This window comes from Ricinus communis, chromosome 6, assembly GCF_019578655.1.
Source record: "Ricinus communis isolate WT05 ecotype wild-type chromosome 6, ASM1957865v1, whole genome shotgun sequence".
Taxonomy (NCBI): domain Eukaryota; kingdom Viridiplantae; phylum Streptophyta; class Magnoliopsida; order Malpighiales; family Euphorbiaceae; genus Ricinus; species Ricinus communis.
In genome coordinates, this window is record NC_063261.1 from 23525488 (window position 1) to 23546925 (window position 21438).

A 21438-nucleotide genomic window follows, 5' to 3' on the forward strand; every position below is an offset into this window, starting at 1 on the left:
AAATATTATTATGAAAGTTTGAAGATCAGTGTTACAACTGACTATTTCGCTGGTCTAAAATGAAAAGTACTAGTTCTCATTCTCATATATAATGATCATAAAATGAGCCATTTATATAAGTAAAATTCATTCCATGTAAGTGAAATTCATGAATGATAGGCTCAATGTAAATTTCATTAATACTATGAATCACCAATCTTAATAATCCTAGGGATTCTACAAAATATGTATTCCAACTGGAAAAATAAAATATTATTTTCAGAAAAGTTTTGTATGCTATACTTGGATTTTGGCCTTGTTTAAGTTTGAAAATCTAGTTCCCCTATGCAATTCTTACATGATCTTTAAACAATTGGTAAGCAATCATTTGATAAGCAGTTTAATTATTGATTAATTGTCTATTTTATAATGCTTAAACAATTAGTAATTCGTCATTCAATTTGTAGTTTAATGATTAAATGTCTGTCTCATATTGCGGATATCATATGTCATGAAATTAGAATTAAAATGTTGCTGATTTTGTTTTGACAATTCAATCATCCATGACCAAACAGGTGCTCATGCAAAGACTCATAAACGTCCAATTCACTTTATCGAGGGTGCAATCTTGAAAGCACACCCAAAACAAAACTTTTGCCAAAAGTTTATTTCTTGAGCTATCTGTTTAATGTCGTTTTGCATATTGGAATTTATGCACAGAGCTCCAACACATAGTGCACATTGATTTCTTGGCAACTAAATCAATTTTGTCCCACTCTTTGATATTCATTTCATTTCAATGAGAAATTTAAGATTCTCCTCCACATCAAAGTGGTCCATAAGTAGTCAAAAGTGCATAAGTATATATGCATAGAGCTGGAATATGTAAAAGAAGCTGGCCTCTCCTAGTGGCTTTGGGTTGCTGCTATTATTCAATTTACCTTTTTCAGTTTGGACCTGAATTTGAAGCTTGAATTAATAGTGAATAGAGACTTTCTCTTTAGCATGAAACCAGTGCCTTTTGCTTGTCAAAGATGATGATTCTCGGACCACATTTACAATTTTCTGTTTGAACAAATTTATACCTTCTATGACTCCCATTCTTGTTGCTACATATATAGTATTTTTTTATGCATATATATGGGACCAATTCATGATTCTCCTTTCATTGGATTATATCCGGATCAACCCAATTGAAATCCAATTGTAATTGCAGTATTGATTTGTTGAATTAGAAATAGAAAATATATATTCTATGTCATGCTGAACAACCAATGTTCCTAGCTAGAACACAAATATTTAATTTAGTCCACCATTCTTAACAAACTAACAAAGGTAAAAACGAGAAAAAAAAATGACAACTTATTATATCTTACATTTATAGATAATCTTGTCATTACAATTCAGAATGTGAATTGAATTAAATCACTGCTCTGAAATATAAATTCAGGCTCCTAAACCCTTAACCCATAAGTAAAAGAGAAGATTGAGAAAATGCATGGTGGTCTTGGCACCAACATCATTTCTAACATTCAATCTTAATCATGATTAATGAGACAAATGTTCTTATAAATGTGAAAAAAAGAAAAAGAAAATCAAAGGAATGGTCCAATCTACTTTTGAGACATAATAAAGCTAGTAAGGCATGAACACAATTTAAAAAGAAGGAAATAATTAAGTAGGACCCTTGTGTTGGAGTGATATATACATCAAAGTTAGGGTTTCTTTTTTTTTTTTCCCCCCTTTTTAACCAACCTCTAATGTCACTACACCTTTCACAGCAAATCTTTCAACTACTAGTGCTTTTTGGGGACACAAATTTTATACATGACCTTAACATTCATATATTGCTAGTTAACGAGACAATTTTGATTAAATTTGATCTCATTCTATTGATAGAGAGATGACAAGAATTAAAGCCACAAAAGTCTCATACCATTGGTGTAAATCTTGGTCAAAGCTTGTAGGCTGATACCATTACAGTATATTACAAAAGAAAAGAAAAACGATTAATAAATAACAGTCTTCTATTAAGATGTTTTTTTAGCCCCAACAAATTCTAATCCATTCTTTTTGTAAAGGCAAATATATATTACTTAGGAATTAAGATAGTGATTAACTATATGACGTGTTGTTTTAAAAAAGTTATTTGGCCTTTGTGTATTTTGACGAAACTACTTTTTGGGTCCTAAAGATTTGGCTTATGCATATAGATAAATTTAATGTTCTTAATAAAAAAAATAAAAAAAATAAATGATATAAATGACCCCATTAATTACTTTTTATTAAACTAGCAATTTTTATATTTCACTAGTAAAAGGTTGCTTAATCACATAATTTAGCCAGCTATGGTTGCAAAAATTAGAACCTGAACCCTACATTCTAACTAATTAATTGGGTAATCCAAAATTGGGTAAATTAAAAATTTAAATCTCAAATGTCTTCTATAGTTTTATTTTTCTCTATTGATTTAGTATCATTCACAGTATATAATTATTATTGAAATGTAATTGCATATATGTAACTAAACCATGAAGACCATATCCACTTCTTTTTGGCTCCATCTCAGCTTCAAAATCTTATGCTTTTCCTTTCAACTTTGAAAAGTTTGGTTTTATTCATTAATAAGCCAAAAATAATGCCCTAAACATTGCAGGTCAATAAATGAGAAAGGACCAACACTACCACACCTTTGTTCTTTATAATGAGGCTATCAAATCATTAGCCTTACAAAAATATAGATTACTACTGGAGAAAAGGAAAAAAAGAGTTTCTCTTAACTTGATGATGTTATTCAAACAGGACAATTTAGGTTCAACATCGCCTACAATCATGAAAAAGATGGTCATCTATTTTTGTTTAAAAGTAAATACAGAGATGATAAGGCCAACTATATCTTGCATCGAACATGAAAATAATGGAACATTAATTACTTGATGTATTTATTTATTTTTAGCTTGTTTCTTTACAGTAAAAAAGATAGCAAAAAATTAAAATTTATCAGAATTGAACTCCTAATCTCTTCCTTTATGATATGTGTCTTCGACCATTTTGACTGGCAACTATTAGATTATATTATCTGTCTTGTATATATCATTCAACATATAAATTCTGTTAATATGTTCTTCCCAAAATTTAAAATCTAACATTGGAGAAAAGAAAGGTAAGATGGGGAAAATGATTATTTTACTGTCCTATTATTATAAGAGCAAATCAATTACTATAGTTTCCTTAGCTTTTAATTAAATTCAGAATTACATATATACATCTATCAGAATTAAACAAGATCATTCTTGGACTTTTTTTTTTTTTGAAAAAAAAAGGATACACTTTTGCCTTCGCATCATATTTTAGTCTTTGGATTTAAATAGAAATTCATATTTTAATCCTTCAAGTTTTAAATAAAATTAGTATTTAGCTCCTCATTTAATAACCATTTAAGAACTAATTTTTTTTTTTATTTTGTAAAATTAATATATTCAAAATGGAAAACTTAATAAAAAAAAAAGTTATGTTGAACTTTGAAATCAACTTTCAGATAAAAAGAATGTAAGTGTGTGGGAATTTTAGTAATAAGTTATTGATGATTCAATGGGAGTCTAAATTATACATTATCTTATAGCCAAGCCAAAATTCTAATAATAAAAACAAGGAGACATCTAAGTAATTGTCCTCAACTTTGGTCTAGACAATACTGATAAACTTTCTTAGCAATGTCTTTTTTGAAAGTGGATTAATTACAATGACAAAAGTACAAAAATATGACTCACTTTCACAAAAGATGAGTCCTTCTTCTGGTCAAGCATATCTTGCCATCTCTCTCTCTCTCTCTCTCAATAGGAAAACAAATTCCCTTTAAAACAAAAAGGAAAACATATACATATTCAGATTGATTATTTACATGATTTAACATATATATAGAATGTGTACTGTTTTGATGTGTGTGAATGAAATTAGTGCTTCTTTATATAACATTCCACTAATTTGTATGTGGTAAATGATGTAATTGAAGAGTTGATAGGAAAAACAAAATTCAAGCACTTGAGTGGAAACTTTGGGCCAAGAGGAAAACAAATTATTTAATATATAAAAACCATGCAAAGGCCAAGACTAATATCAAGACATATATATAAGCCTATATTAGTGCCCTCAAACAGGTCTTAATTAATTTAATAATATGAATTGAATGAACAACAATTTATAACAAAAAGGAAGAGGAGACAATCAATCAGAAAACTTTTCTGTTATGTGCACTATCAAGTCTTGACATGAACTTGAGCTATCATGAACCATGACCTCATCCTTCTGCTAAACGACTCAAAAGAACCACAAAGAAAAAGGTGTACACAGTGACATTCCCTCATTGATTGGGAAGAATGATAGAGCAGATAATTAGTCTTATTTCTGGAGAAAAGAAAAGGAAAAAAAAACTAGATAAGATAATAACCTTAATTCATTATGGGGACCTTATTTCTTAACTAATTAGGTCCTTTAATAATTGTGAAAGCCATATTCAGAGATAATTAGATAGCTCGAGGAATAAAAATATTAACAAAAATTAGCTTGGAGCATGCTGTGTTTGTGAAATTAATATAGGTTAATTAAGAAGAGAATTTATTCATTTGTTCATTGTTAATTGCAAATCAAAAGGCAGTTGCTGCTGATATTGATCAATGAAATTCTAGGGCCGCATAGAAAGGACATTGTGATATAGAAGATTCGAGATCTTAGCTAGCTAGATCTTACTTTCGGGTTGTCTTGATTTAGGTCCCTCCTTAAAGCTGTGTGCTTTCACGTGTAGGGTTCCTCGTGGTTCATTCAAATCTTTAGTTTTAAGTACTTGTTCATAGCTAGGCTTCATATACAGCTATTTAGTCTCTCCAATTTCAATTTATATTCATGAATATGGGCTTTTTCTTAATTACCAGAATGTCAAGGACGATTCCAGAATGATTTTTATTATTGAAAACGAAAAAATATTAAGAAACGAGGAAGTAAAATAAGGTATTTCGAGTGGAAGAACAAAGAATATAGATTTTTTATTATCTTTTTTACTCTTGTTTTTATTTGAAAAGAAATGTAAAATTTCCCAAACAGGTATCTAGAAATGACCAAGAATCTAAACACCAATACATGATTGAGCACATGTGGAAGAACGTGAGTAGTACTGTAAAAATAGGAAAGAAGAAACAACGAGAGAGAGAGAGAGAGAGAGAGAGAGAGAGAGAGAGAGAGAGCATAGATTGGAATCTCATACTCAAAGGAATAAAAGAAAGAAAGGGAAAATAAAAGATAAGGGAAAGAAAAGAAAAGAAAAGAGAAGCAATAACAACAATATGACCTCTCAAAAGCGAAAGCTGCCATGGAAACAGAGAGAACATACTCACGCCTATTCTATTACATGTGGGCATCAACAACATTATATCAATAATACCCCATTTCCTTGCTTGGATTTCCGAGCACTCTCTTCTTCAAATCTTCTTCTTCTTCTTCTTCTTCTTCTTTTTAATTTTCATTTTTTATACCTTTGATACTCTTCTTTTTTTCTTTTCTATCAAACAAATTTGAGATCACCTATCCAATCTTGTACCTCACAAGTAACCAACCGACCAGGAAAAACCATATCCTCAGTGGCTGCTTCACTCTTACATCCACATGGAAAGAGAGAGAGAGAGAGAGAGTAGTACTGTGTATGCCTTTTTCTTTTCTTCTTTGATGGACAGTTTAGGGATAGCTTTATTCCTTGTTGGTAAAACAGTCTTGGTTAATGAAAAAGCAGATCCAAAATACAGATTCCATTCTCTTATAAAATTATAACCCAAAAAGATTAACACTTTAATGACATCATAATCTCTTGAGTTAAAGAAAAAGAAAATTTAAAATTTGTTAAACATAAATGATTGCAGATATTGTTTTATATTGGATTATACATTCCAAAGGTTATCAAAATTAGAACAAAGGGGTTTAGTTGGTCTAGGTTTCTTTTTTAATTTTTCTTTTCTCTTTTTGTTACATTTATTTTTGTACAACTTTTGACCATGTGTAGAGCCATAGTCTTACGTTGGTTTTTGCTAACAAAATTCCAGAATCCTATACTAGGATTTTAAGTCGATTTGTTGCATAGGTTTGAGTGTGAATTTTGGCCTTATTTTCTACTTCTTCTACTACTCTGAGTTTGCAACTGTCATATACAACAAACAAGTACTTCTCATTTTTTGGTCAATATCCCATAATTGTATAATCATTTATAGTCTCCAACTCAAACCATAACAAAACAAATTTGTACGTACGTCCTCAATTTATGCTTCCTAAAACCAGTGTCATGGTGTCAAAATCTAAAGAAAAAGAGCACAAACTTAGATGTGTTTCAAACGGTTTTTCCTGGGTGGGTGAAGAATAGAATAAGTTAAATAACTAACGGTTGGTAAAATTTCCAAAAGTGTATGGGACCAAGTAACATATGGAGGCTTTGGAATTTGCCTAAATGGCGGATTAAAGGTTCTGAGAAATCAATGAGAGATCAGTTCAAGTCTGATAGTGATGAAACGAGGCATAATCAAAGTATATATTTTATGATCATAGTTTAAAGATCTAACATATTAGTATAGCATTCAGAGCTCACCACAAAAGGAAATAGCTTGGTTACTGTGTTGGCCTAAAAGAGCAAAAGAAGTAAAGTGCTCTCTCTTCATATATAATACCCACTAGCTAGAGAGAGAGAGAGAGTTTTGCAGGGTATGGAGTTCTACATTTCATAAAATTAGTCAAGCTAGTCACTTCTTCTGGAGCTAGCTGCACCTAACGTTTAACAAGTGTGTGGAGACTGAATCCCTTTTGCCACTTATAATTAGAATTAAAGATGGATTTTACCAAAGCAAACTAATTACTGTAGATGAACAGAGAGCGTGGCCGAGAATCAACTCTCAAAAAAAAGATTTAGAAAAGAAGAAGAAGAAGAAGACGAAGAAGAAGAAGAAGAATGATTCTTGTACATAACTAATGCAAAACATTTTTTTTCAATAATTGCCATTTATTTAGTGATAATTTAACTAAGTTGATTCCAATAAAAAGCAAAATAAAGAAATGATGAGCAATTTTAACATATCACAAATTCAAGGAAAGTCACTTAGTACAGTGCATTTGATCAAATATAACAATATAGCTTTTCATGTCAGATATACCGGAAAGATCCCAAGTACTCCATGAACACATAGACCTTACTTCTGTAAATATACTCATAGAATACAAGATAAACCTCCAAGAAAAAAAAAGAGAAATAACAAGCAAAAAAAATTCAAGAGTACTAGAAAGCCTACCATTTTTCTAATTACTTTCAGTAGAGATCATGGAGAGACATGCAACTTCCTTGGATCCATCCTTCTCATTTATTTCACCATCTTAATTAGACTCTTGGATTTGGAACTTACAAAGTTAGGGTGGTCGATCCATCGGCTGAGACTTGAAAAATATTTTGTCTTTGATAATCAGTTGATCGCTTTTCTCATAGAAGAACCTGTATTAATTCATTGGATCAAAAATACCAAGACTGGATGGAGTTTTGAAGAGAACATATAGAAGGGCATCAAGATCACAAATTAATTGATGGCCTAGATGATATAAGATCACAAGAGATGGCTTGTAGAAGAGGAATTGAAACCAGGAATATCAGTCCATGCATTGTTATTACCACCCCAAAATTGATCATTTCCTGAAAAAAAATTCTTTGACAAATTCAACCCTTGGTGATGATGATTGTTTTCTTCCATTTTTACTGATGCTCTCTGAGTAACCCCAGTCTCCAATGGCTTAGACCTAAGCTGACCAACATAATTTGGAGGCCCAGCACCTTCACCTTCAAAATGATACAATCCAGGCTCTAAATTTGGCAAGAAAGGGAACTGTTGTGCTTGTTGTAATCTCCATTGATCAACAAGTCCACTAGATAAAATAGACCCAACACCACCACCACCACCTGAGCTAGTACTGCCAATCTGAAACTCCATACCAGCACCACCACCGGCTGGGGCTACCACCTGATGCTGTATTCCGCTAAAATTTAACCCAATATCTGTGGAATTGAAGTCAGTAAGATGATGCAAAGGAGGCAAGATTGGCAAGTGAGGAGGTGGTGGCGGCATGTGCCCTATAATATCATTAATGCAGCTATTAGAAACAAGCCCACTGCTTGAGCTAGAACCAGCTTTAGATGGAGATTTCGATCTATTACTTCCTTTACTTCTTTTATTTCTTCTACATCCACCACCAACCGGCACGTTCCTTAGTGCACCACCTCTAGTCCAGTATCTCCTGCAAGTCTTGCAAAAGTGTCTAGGCTGAGTAAGACTATAATTATTGAAGTAACAAAATTTTGTATTTGTTGATTCACATCTTGGACATTTTAGTGCTGTTTCTGGCTGTGGTACTTTAGCCATTCTAGCTCTTTCTGCCATCGAACCAGGCCTGATTGAGCCTGTGCTTCCACCACTACCACCACCACCAACACCGCCGCCGCCACCTGGTGGCGGTGGAGGTGGTGGAAGTTGATGGCTTTCACCGCCAGCTCCTCCGGGTTGTTGATTAGATTGCTGCAAAAAATTGAAAGGTTAAATATTAGAGATTGGACAAAAATGAAATACATAGTATATTCAAGAAAAGATAAAAATAAAAAAGCATATATAGGAATATTATGTATATATCTTTTGCTTGTTCTTTTTTGGCGAGGAAGCTATGCAGCTAATAGAGAGCAAAGAAAAGAAGAGAAAATTAACCTGATGCCAGTTGGGTGGATCTAGATAGACTGGATTAATGGATGAGAAAACCATGGTGTGTGCTTGGGCTTTAATCCTCTATATCTTTTCTTTTGTAAAGGTTAATGAGGTTTTCTTTCTTTTCTTTCTTTTCTTTCTTTTTTTAGTTTTATTTTCTTTGAGAGATATATGGTGGAGAATCACATCAAGAAGAGAGTTGCAGAGAAAGAAGTAGTGGAGATCATGGAAAGATAAAGGGGAGTCTGTATTGTGTTCATTTATTTTGTTTCTTTGGTCTCTCCTCTCTTCAAGTCTTTCTCTCTGTTTTTGTTTCCCTTTCTCTTTCCCTCTTTTTGTTTTATTAAATTTTTAGGGTTTGAACTTTGAAGGAATGAAACGAAACCTTTTTTTGTTTTTAATTTCTTAGCCTGTAAGCTTCTTTTTATACTGTTTTACAGTATCCATCAAGAAAAAGTGATTAGTGGCCATGCATGTACAAAAGAATGAAAAAGGTAGAGAGAGAGAGATAGAACCCTAAATTTAAGTTTAATTAGCAAATTATTAATTAAATTAAAATGATAATCAACATAATTAAAAATGGAAAAGGAAAAGTGGGTCTTGGTGGGGGCAGTCATGGGTGGGAGTGTCACTATCGAATGTACCTTTGTTTCTTGGGTCTGTCTCCTGGCAGAGTTTTCTTTTTTTTTTTTTTCCTCTTAAATTTATTTTTGTTTGCATGGAAAATATGTAAGTTTTTTAATGAATAATTGTTTCTTTATGTAGATTATTGGGAGCTAAAGCTTTATGCATACCCTTTTATGCCTTGTAGTGTCACAATTCAAGACTCACCTACCAAAAGGGACTAAATAGAAAATGGCTAATTGCTGAGAATCTCATCCAAATTCTATATACACTATTTCAAATATATTAACTTAAAGGCTGGATAAATTATATATAAAATAATTATAAAATTTAAAACACATATTTTATAAAATATGAAATATTTCAAATATATATTACTCGTACAACAGTTACATTTAAATAGTATGATAATTCATGTATAAATATACGCAAATGTGAAAAGAAATGGAATATTATTGTTGGGGTAAAAAAAAAGAAGCAAATCCCAGCTACTATTTAGCAATATTCTCTAAAAATGTTCTCACGAAATTTCTAAGAATTATAGTTCTTTTGGATGAATATGTATAATTTTCGGTCAATGCTCTGAAATGAATTAAATATCAAACACGAGGGAATTGATTGCCTGCCTGAGCCCAGTTCAGGTGGTAGAATAAGGCTGAGAACTGGATTAAAGAGAATATGTAAAAAGCATAACATTCTTCTTTCATACGAATAATAAATTATAATTTGACATGAAATTTAGAGAGGTCAAAGTGTTAGGGCAAAAGGAAAATTCTGTATAAGAAATTGAATGAACCAGCATCTAGATTGATTTTATTGATCTCGTGGGATAATGGCAGATGAAGCGCAACATATTCAAATGAATCAAATAAATTAGTTTTAATTTTTCCTTCAAATTAAGCATATTTGTGAGATCGTAGCCCTGAAACTGTCTGATGAAGGCAGAAAATAAACGCCGGATAAAGGTAAAATATATAAATAAGGAATAGCAGGCTTTAAAATGTAGCACTTTCAAGCACCCGTATGAATGAAATTGAATTGCATATAAAAAATAATTAATAATATATAAGTAAAGCATTGGAGGCATTTTTTATAATTTAATAAGAGAATTTAAAATATCTAAAATTAAATTTGTTGAATACAAGAAATTTTGAAATAAATGATTTTTTATGAAATTTTGGAATCTATTAAGAGAATAAAATGGTGAGGTGAAGGATAAAATGGATAGGTGGTTAGAATATTATATATATGATTTTGATGGAGAAACATCATTTCTTTTAGAAGAAATATGAATATATTATAAATAAAAATCAACAAGTATATTATGATATAAAAGATAAAAATAAATATCAAATATCAAGAGGTATGTATAAGAAATTTACTTTTAGCAATCATCAATGGTATTGACAAAGCAGTAGATTGCGATTTTGCAGGAAAAACGTTCCACTCGATAGTATTATTAAACAACATATCGACTTTATATGTATTTTTAACGAGTCCAATTATTTAAATGTCAAATTAAATTTTTTCTTTCACTTCACCACTCCTATAGAAAGAGCACTCAACACCTCCATGGATGACTGTAAAAAAACTTTTATCAAAGAAGAACTTCACACTCCTATAATGAAGGACCATAAAACTCCTTTAAGAATACACTAATATTTATTTATTAAGACTAATTAATATAAAATAAGAGGGGAAAGGGACCACCACTAATTTAAAAGTGATCAGTGAAAAATTAGAAAAATAATATTTTGTATATAATATTAAACTAGAAATATAGTAACAATAAGTAATTAGTAATTGCAATGGTAGATCCATTTCTAGAAGTGAAAACGAGTCGAATGATCTAACCACATCATTGTTCAAGTTCAACTTGATAAAATCATATTAGTAATCGAAATCGGTTCGGATTTGAAATATTTTGAAGGAGTTCGAACAAGTTAAAAAATGAATCGAGCCCGAGTCAAGTTTGAGCTGTTCACAATATTATTATTTTTTAATATTTTAGTTTATTTTTATTATAGAATAATAAAAATAAAATAAATTTTCTTAACAATGAAATTAATAGGAAAAAATTACAGAATAATAAGCTTAAAATGATGAAAAAATTCATTTAAAAAACTAAATAAGAATATTTTCCTAAACTGAGAATAAGAGATAAGAATTAGCTCGTAAAAGAAGATTATTGCATGTCATTTATTCTTTTCAAACTTTGATTTATAAAATATTTACAAATTTAAATGTGAGTGTATAAAAATATTTTCTAGTTAAATACAAAATCTCTATTATTATTATTGATAATATATTATCTATAACGAGCCTAAAAGCTCATAAATATACGAACCGAGCTTTTGTCTTCTCATGCTCGACTTGAATTCTTAACGAACTTAAAAATAAGATCAAACTGAGATCATCATATATTTTCTGAACGAGTTTGAACAAAATAAAATACGAGCCGAATTCGAATCAAGCTCAAACCATTCAGATCATTTTACATCCAACTAATTAGTAAGTAGCAATTTCGAAGCCAAATAACCCGGTTTCCAAATTTCTAATGCTCAAGCTATTTAATTAAATTAACACAACCTTTTTTTTTTTCATTTTTTAGCATATTAAGTAATACTACTTGAAAGCCAAAATGTGCATCAATCTAAGGGTGCCTTTGAAATCTGTTGTCTTGTGAATTTAAAGTGAATATATACAAATCAAGAAAAAGGTGAAATAATGCATATAATATATGAGAATTTATAATGATGACAATTGAAAGAAAGTGATAATATAGAATTATTGTGAATTTAAAGTGAATATATATAGAAATCTTGATTTTAAGTTGGGTACCGTATTATTAAAGTTGTAATTCTAAAATTTAAACTTTTGTTATTTTGATTATATTAAAGAACAGAACTTAACTAATCAACTAAGTTTTAGATTAACTACATCAGAAGTAGTTAATTCCAGAATTCAATTGAATTTTATACATAATTCACATAATTCATATTATTTTTCATAAAGTACAGTATTTATACACTTAGTAAATAAGTCTGCATATATCATGGTCGATCAACTGCTAATTATATGGTTTTTCCATATTAATTGCAAAATGATTCTTTTCTCGGATTAATAATTTATTGCCTGAATATTATGATTAAGAGATCTTTCGAATTGCTACAATTATACCTAATTGGCATATCCATCTAATCTTACTGGGATCTTGAGTTTGAATATGAACCAGATCATGAATTAATATTTAGAAAAATTCATCCATTTCTTTTTCTGTAAATAGTTTGACTAAATCAAATGGTAAACTTTTGTACTTTTAGTTTTAGATGTGATGATAATTTATGTATCTGATATCAGTATGGTGTAAATAAAGCTAAATTATAGGGTTTAATAATATATTTTAAAAAATAGAAAACCAATTTGTATATCTCATATTATTTCCGAAGTCATACTATTTTATTTTATATTTAATTTGAATTTTGGAGGTAGATATAAAATAATATGTATCTTTTACAATCTTATAATTATATTATGATTTACTTTTAATCTAAGAATAAAAATAAATTATATATATGTTATATATGTGTGTGATTTCTGAAAGCTTGAACAAGCAAGCATCGCTTTACTATGGATAAGTACACCTTTTTAGTGATGTATGATAGGTAAATGCAACAATCATATTAGCCCAAAAGTGTATTTCCTTAGTTATGTAACCTTCACTAGTCTCTCTGTAGGCCTAAAGAGAAGAAATAAGGAGGCTCGTCCTCATGGGTGGTAGAGATGATCTTGGACCATGGTGGTGCCCAAGCCGCCGGATATGGAGTGGAAAGACCAGTCGGCATCAGATGCTTATGGTCGGGAGATCATTGCTTTTTTCCCTAATGCATGTGCCACATCAGATGCTTATTAATAAGGTCCACTTAACACCTTCTTCTCTGAACAGCCTCCCAAGAATGTACATGTTGCCTCATAAACTCTTTGCTATACCTATTAATTAATTCATTTAAACTAAATTTGAAAATAGTACTCTATATTAAATAGAATTTTTCACTTATGCAGAACAGTAGATAAGAAATGAATCAATTGGCCCTCTCACATTTCACTGTTCTTTTTGCCTTCTTAAAAAAAGTTTAAGACAAGCCTAATTTCTATTTACAGTGATAGTCTCTATATAACAATTTTTTTTTTGTTCAGTTAAGACTATAGATCCTAAGGAAGATGAATCCATCGCCATTTCAAAAGCACTCCAATTATCGAATTCAAATAACTCTCTCTAATTCTGGTCACACATCATAAACCGGTGGTTTTGGTTCATTGTTATGTGGCCTTAGCAATCAGCCGGTTTTGATTCATGGTTTCAGTTCGGCTAATTTTAACTATTATAAAAATAAAACTATTATAAAAAAAAGTTTTATCATTTCGTTTTTTTTTTAATCTTCTTTCTCGAGTTGGATCTAGAACTGACAATTATAATTTCAGTTAGAGAGAATCGGTCTTGAACTGCCTCTACCAATTTAGGACCGGTTCAAACTCAGTTTCAGATTTCACCGGTCCGTTTATGTTCTAGTTTCAGGCTTGAAACAGACCACGGCCTAGGCTAACTCCTTCAGCAACATGCATCTAGAAATGGAATCAAATTAATGTGACCGATTAGGTAAATAGGTCCTTAGACAACTTCACGTCCTTGGAAACTTTAGGACACTGAAAAATAATGTATTAACATGTATTATCGTTTAATTTAAGCTTATTCACATTTTTAATGCAACAGCAGATTATCTCGTCAAATCAAGTTTAAGCTGTAACTCAAATTTGTCGTTTGATTTTGATACTGTAGCATACGATTTTTTTTTTTTATTATTATTTCTCTAATCTTATTTTCTTTGCCTATTTCAGAATTACTTCCTTCTCCATTTGCATTAGTTTCTCATAATGTCCTCCTCCTTCTTAATCTCTCACTATGCAATTTAATTCCTTTTCTTCTGCTCCTTTAGTGTTCTGAGTTGTATATGATGTTGGCACTCTTTGCTTCTGGTGACAAACTTCTGGAGCTTTAGGTCTTGCTAGGTTATAAAAATAAACTCTATATTATGGTAGGTTATAGTAATAATAATTTGTATATTATAACTCCACTTTCGAATAATTTGTCTCCATATAGTAATAATTATTTGTATATTATAGAAAATATTGCTATATTATATTAAAGGTTTAAGATGAAATAAGATATTTATCTAAAATTGTTCGAGATAATATATACATTAAACAAAGTTATAAGATTGTAGAATTTTAAACAGACTTTGCATGTTCCCCATAAATACCTTAAATTTGATTTGATACTATAGTATATATTTCATTTCTATTCCAATAGAAAATTGATATTTCATATTTATCTTTTTTAATTATAATTTTTTTTATTGGTTGTTTTTGTCACGTGTCAATTTTTTAGTTGTAAAGTGACTAAATTGAAATCAAATTAAAATTGGATGATTGAGATGAAGCAAATTAAGATTTTGTAATTAAAATAAAACCACGTATACAGTTCAGTGACCATTTATATTATTATACCCATAATTCACTTAATAAAATAAAATTCTCAATAAAGATAATTTAAGAAAGTGGAAAAAGTTAATGTTATTAAGAAAAAAAAATCTTAGCTTCCTTAATTCAAATATAAATTGAAAATGAACTATTAAAATAAAATTAGAAAGTAATTTTAATAACTATGCCTTTATTAAATTATAATTTTTTTCATAATAGTAAAATTAATTTAATCTTATTTTATAACTTTAAAGAGGTTTTACTCTTAAACTCTTATGCGAGTCTAGAAAAGTTATGTTTGAAGGTAGGTATGATTTTGGGAATTTGATTCGAGAGAATGTACTCTAGTAGCTAGTGCAAGGGATATTTCTACCAAAATGGATTGATACCATGATAGTATATACATGATCTGATCCCTTGATGATTCCTAATTTGATCATTATAGTGACATTTCCAAACAATTTAAATGCGAAACTGCTGAGGCTTTTTAAAAATAAAAAGAATTTTTTAGAAAATCAAATGTTAGAAAATATTCTAGGTATATATTGTATTGAGTTCAATTTTCTTTTTGTTTTCTTCTTTACATTAATATTCTCTCATTACAAAATAGAAAATATTAATTTTACACTAATTAAACTAGGCTTTTTTGTTTTCTTTACACTAATTAGATAATGATTATTTTACAAAATTGTATATTTCTTATATTTTAATATTATATTAACTAATAAATTAATTTTATAATTAGATAATAATTTTAATTATAGAAAATAATATTTTTAAATATTATGTTCGCTAGTAATAATGTCAATTATATTGATAGTATTAATTTATATAATATTAGAATTAATAAATAAATATTTTAAAAATAAGTTTTACATTATTGCACTAATAAAATTTAAAAACATTATAAATATTTAAAAATAGTTAATTTGCTATTATTTTTTAAGATATTATAAATCAATATTAAATATTAAAAATTTTATTAAATTGTATTTATAAATTTGATTATATAATCAAAATAATAATAACGGTTGTGCAACGCACGGGTAAACAATTAATATATATTAATTTCTAAGATTTAAATTTTTTTCACATGTATGCTTAATTTTTGACACACAAATATTTTATTTTAATATGTATACTTATTTTTTATGTATGGAATTTAAACTTATGTGTAATTTTATAGTTTTTTCTATTAAATTTTTTATTTATAATTTACATTCCTAATTAATCATTGACTCTAACTTTAAAAACTAACATATTAATTATATTCTAATATTACATCAACTAATAAATAGTTCTCTAATCAAATAATGATACTAATTATATCATAAAAAGTAACATATTAGTTATACTTAATATTATATTAACTAGTAAATTAGTTTTATAATTAGATAATAATTTTAATCTTAAAAAGTAGCATTTTAATTATATTATAATATTACCTTAACCAATAAATATATAATAATTCTAATTCTAGAAAATAATATTTTTAATATTATATTTAATTATATAATAAATTTTTAATTTTAAAAATAGAAAGATTCATTATATTGATATGTTAATTTATATAATATTAACATTAAATAATAATTACTCTTTAAAATAATTTTATATTATTGCATTAATAAAATTTTAGAGGTTTAAAAAAAATTAAGGACATTTAAAAACTGTTAGTTTGTTATTATTTTTTAAAATTTTATAAATCAATATTAAATATTAAAAATTTATTAAATTATAATTATAAACTTAATTTTATAATTAAAATAATAATAACGCTGTGCAATGACTAGTATCAATAAAATAAAAAATAAAGACATATAACAACTAAATTTACAATAAGAATTAGCAAATTACATTTCTCCCCCTAATATTGACCCTAATTATAGTTATCTCCCTCTTATTTGAAAATCGAACATTTATATTCATGAATTCTTATTGTGTAAACATTTTTTTTTTAATTTTATACCACACCTGATACCTTCCTAGATATCAACGATAGATACATACATATATATATATAATATTAATCATAATAAAACTTTTGGCCTATAATTGATTCAAGCCTGGTAGCAATCCTCATTTTGTGTTGACATCATCCATCAGGCATGCATGTGCCCTGAAAAGCTTGGGCACGTAATTGTGTTACATTACTTATCTGTATTTGCTTGCTTTATCACTATATGTTAACAGGATTTGGATCACGTTTTCTTAAATTATCAATTACAAGTTATTTTATTCTCTATTCAGTTAAGGCCTGCCTGTGCGAGGACAGGTTTTTCTTTTTCTTTTTTACTTCTTGAGGGTGCAAAAAGTAAGAACATAGAGGTAGAAATCCAGCTGAAATAACTAAGAATATTTCATAACTTTTACTCCTTGAAGGTTTTTAATGAGATTGCCCACCTCAATCATTACAATTAACTAATCCGGATATGCTTGTAGCACTGTTTTAAAATTTGATAAGCTTAATTGATTTTTGGAACAAAGATGAAACCTTGAAGAAGGGTTGGTGAAATAACATGTTATATATATATATATAAAATATAGTATGATGGTCAGTGACACTAGATCTGGAGCTTGTATGTGGCTTACGATATCAATTTGGTAGAAGTTCAAATCAAGTTTCCGAAAAGTTAACATTTCTCATTCATTTTCTGAAGACTCATTTGATAATTATTATGTTATGAGATCTTCTTCTTTGTTTTTTAGTTTGACCTGTTCATGACAATTACCTTCTATGATATGTGTACAACTTTCTTTTTGAAGAATCAATCACATAATTATTATAATTATATATGTTCCTCTTGTTTTATTATTATTATTTGTAAAAATTGTATCTATTAAAATAGAAAAACAGATTTTTACAACTATAAGAGATTATTAAAGAAAAAAGAAAGTGACTTTCTGATCTTTTCAGCTTATGCATTCTTCTTTTGCAGTGAGGTGCTCCATATTTTCTATCCAATTACATAAACAAATACCATATATTAAATTTATGTATATATCTCGAATAGCTAAGAGCACTACGTTTTGCCTTGACACCTCATATTTAAATATGACCAGTGCCTAAAAGTAAGGATGATGTCCTATTTATGTTGTATTAATTAATAAAATCTTAAACCAAGAAACAAAGAATTGTCCCTCTTTTTATTGTTCTGTAAGATTTGGACATAACTTTACCCATATATTAAGCAGATTCTGTCCCCATGCATTTGTGTTCATCTTAGTAAGGTCAGTCTCATTGGCCCACTCTTCAATTGGCCTCTCATTTCAAATTTTGATTGCAATTTGATTAAAACATTCCGCGTTGCGACCAATTATTACTATTATTATCATTATTAAAAATCACTAGTATTGATTTAGTTGTCAAGTGTTTGAATTTGATTAGATGTAAAGATGATACCCACCAACTAATTAATATTTTTTAATAATATATACTTTTCTATATTAAATTGATAAATAAATAAAATTAAAAATTATTATTGATATAGTTCAATTGCCAAAAAAAATTATGTGTTTCTATATCTATTATCAAAATTTAGCATTTTATTCTTAAATTTTTAATTTTAACATTATATTTTAATATTAATTTCAAATTTTAGCATCTGATAACATATCTAGCTAAATCTGTTAACGTGGCATTGCCCTAATGACAATAAGAAAAAAAAAGCACGGAGTTGCACTCTATTATTAAAATATTACTGATTAAACACATAAAATTTTAAAATTAAAAAAAAATTATGTGCTTAAATAATAATATTTTAATAATAAAATAAGTCAATAACTCTAATATTAACTTAATTTTTATTTGTTATCACACAACATCAATTGATTTGACGAATAATTTTATTAAAAGCTAAAATTAAAATCGATATTAAAATATGATACTAAAATCTTAAAAAATTAAAAGCTATGTATTAAGTTTAATAAAAATATAAAATCTAGTATTCTTTTGACAATTAATTCTATTAATATAAACAATTAAAATAAATATCATTCATCTAATATTTTATAATAGAAACATAAATCTTTCACTTATTAAAAAATAAAAATGAAAATCACTACAATCAAAAAATATAAAAGAAAAATCTCACTTAAATAATAAAACTTATTTTCAATCTTTCAACAATGTTAATAGAGTTTTTCTAATTTGTAACTCGGCAATCAACGCTATTCACTAATTTGTAACTCGGCAATCAACGCTATTCACTGAATGATTATTTTAAACTATAAATTAACTATTTAGTTTTTAAATGAATCCGATCGCAAGAATATAATAAAAGATTTCTTGCGATCAATCAACTTTAAAATATTAGTAATAATACATTGCTCACTTATTTTATCTTAGTGCAGACACTATAAAAATTTTAGTCAAGTCTTACGCGGCTTGGAATAAGAAAATCCTCACTCGGTAACCCTTTTCATTCTTAGATTATTTCTATCATTTTTTCTTCTTCCAGTAAGAGGGAAATCATACAGAACTTAGATAATTGCCTTCAACAAATGTGAAAACCATTTGCTTTATTTTGAACTTTTACCTATAATTTCATTTCTGTTGAATTGTTTTTAATAAACAAAACTGAAGAGGAAGATGGCCTATATGTATATATACAGTTCAATTATTCAACTTGATTGCTTTTCTCCACTTGCATTGTATTAATTGTCAAACTGGTTTCTTTTTCTTCTTTTGTTAGCTTATTTTTCCTTAATTTTTACGGCTAATTAACCTGGGAAACATTAGCCTCTAGAGTACATCATTTCATTGTCAAAATTAAATAGCCTCTCGAGAACACCCTATTTTGTAAAAATTAAATTCGCATACAATAGTATTAGTAATAATCTTTTCTACACTTACAAAATCTAAAATTCCTTTCAAACTCTAATAAATTATTTACTATAATTTTTTTATTCCCTTTCGAAGGGATCATGCATGCAACTAAATCCTTCATGATCCACTTATGTATATCGATATACTCATGTGATATTATTAAAGAAGAAAAGAAGAACAGCATAAGATAAACTAATTTTTTGTTCAAAAAAAAAAAAAGAAAGTTATTTTAAGGTTGGTGGTGACGGAATCTAATTCCCCTATCTAATCAATGTTTGGCAGAATATCATCTTTAACTCATTTTCATGCAAAAAGTAAACCCTTCTTGTACATATACACATAGTTGGAAAGGAAGCTTGTTTTGCAGCTTTTGCAACCCATTATTTTGTCCACTTGCTCTCACCATGGGTTAAGTATGGAAGTCGGTAATTTCTGTCCAAAAAGTACCAAAACTGAAATAACCGAAAATTTTTATAACTGAACTAAAATTATCTAAAAATATTTTACTATTATGATGTGGTACTGGTTTTTTAGTAATAACCGTACTAGAACCGAGCCGTTTTGTACTGATTCGGACCAAACCGTAAAACTAAATTTTTTATATATATTTATTAATAATTATATATATTATATAAATAATACCTATAAAATATTAACTATGATATAATATACTTTTTTATTCTATAAAAAATCTATAATGTATATATATAATATTTGTTATATAATGTCTATTTATTACTATATACTTAAGCTCTAATTTTTTTTACTAATACAATTTGCTACAATAGCTAGCCGCATGGCTCAAATTTCAATTCATAGGCTTATTCTCTCATACTCTCTAGAGACCTTAAGCCAGCTGCGTTTCTTACACATAAAATTAAACTTATATTTTAGTGCTATATAAAATTTATAATTTTTTATTTTAATGCTAGCCCTCTGTAAAATATCATTATGCTAGCAATAACAAATATTTTAATAGTTTATATTTGAACATTAAATTATTATATTTTCAAGTGGATTAAATTGCAAAGCAAGTTGTTGAAGAATGTGATTACAATTCTATTTAATTCTAATTCTCATACTAGTTTCATTTGGACGTCAATTATATTTTTTTAATGTATTTGATTAAAGGTAAGATTTAAAGTTGTGTTTTGATTCAAAAATAGCACCAAACCAAATTGTATTGAACCGAAAAAATTAATTCAAAATGATATATGATGCCATTTATATTCAATACGGTACTAATGATTTATACATAACCGAATTGAACCGATGCATGTTTGTCTTACTGTCACCTCTCTTCCCCACACACACACACACCCCCTTAATTTTTCTATATCTTTCTTTCTCTCCCAAAACGATGCCCACAAAGGATTAATCACATAACTTAATTAACTAACCTTTTACTTATATCTATGTGATATTGTATAAAAAAATTGATAATTATTTTCAATATATTATATTCTAATAAATAAGTGACACGTATTATAAATATTTTATATTTAAATAAGAATAATTCTATATCAGCTTTATATACATTACTCATTTAATAGTTGAGTTAGAGTAGAATGCATCAGAGTAGTAAAGAGAAGTTCAAACATTATTTTATTTTGTATGTACCCTTATGACCACGTGAGATGAGGAGATAATTAAATAGGTTTAAATGGAGATTTAAGAAGCAAACAAAATCTTGCTTAAATTGTG

The 21438-nt window shown here is 28.2% G+C and overlaps 1 protein-coding gene across 2 annotated transcripts; it reads right to left on the reverse strand.

Annotated features, from left to right (window-relative positions):
- Positions 1-4993: 4993 nt before the first annotated feature.
- LOC8267780 (dof zinc finger protein DOF3.6) lies at positions 4994-9679 on the reverse strand. 2 transcript variants are annotated; one of them, XR_007216513.1, is made up of 3 exons: positions 8748-9679; positions 7296-8564; positions 4994-5721 (listed from the first exon to the last, which is right to left on the reverse strand). XR_007216513.1 is itself a non-coding variant. In XM_002530798.4 (2 exons), exons 1-2 carry the CDS (start codon positions 8799-8801, stop codon positions 7602-7604), a joined length of 1017 nt encoding a protein of 338 aa, XP_002530844.2. In that variant the 5' UTR covers positions 8802-9679; the 3' UTR covers positions 7064-7601. The 2 variants fall into 2 exon arrangements, 1 of the variants encoding a protein (XP_002530844.2); XM_002530798.4 differs by lacking the exon at positions 4994-5721 and having other exon boundaries at positions 7064-8564.
- Positions 9680-21438: the final 11759 nt, after the last annotated feature.

What these genes read in the sequence shown, in the direction of transcription:
- LOC8267780 (XM_002530798.4), bottom strand. Translation starts at nt 8,801, where the DNA reads ATGGTTTTCTCATCCATTAATCCAGTCTATCTAGATCCACCCAACTGG. An exon ending in ATCCACCCAACTGGCATCAG is followed by an intron (nt 8,565 to 8,747) that starts GTTAATTTTCTC and finishes AATTTTTTGCAG; the next exon opens with CAATCTAATCAACAACCCGG.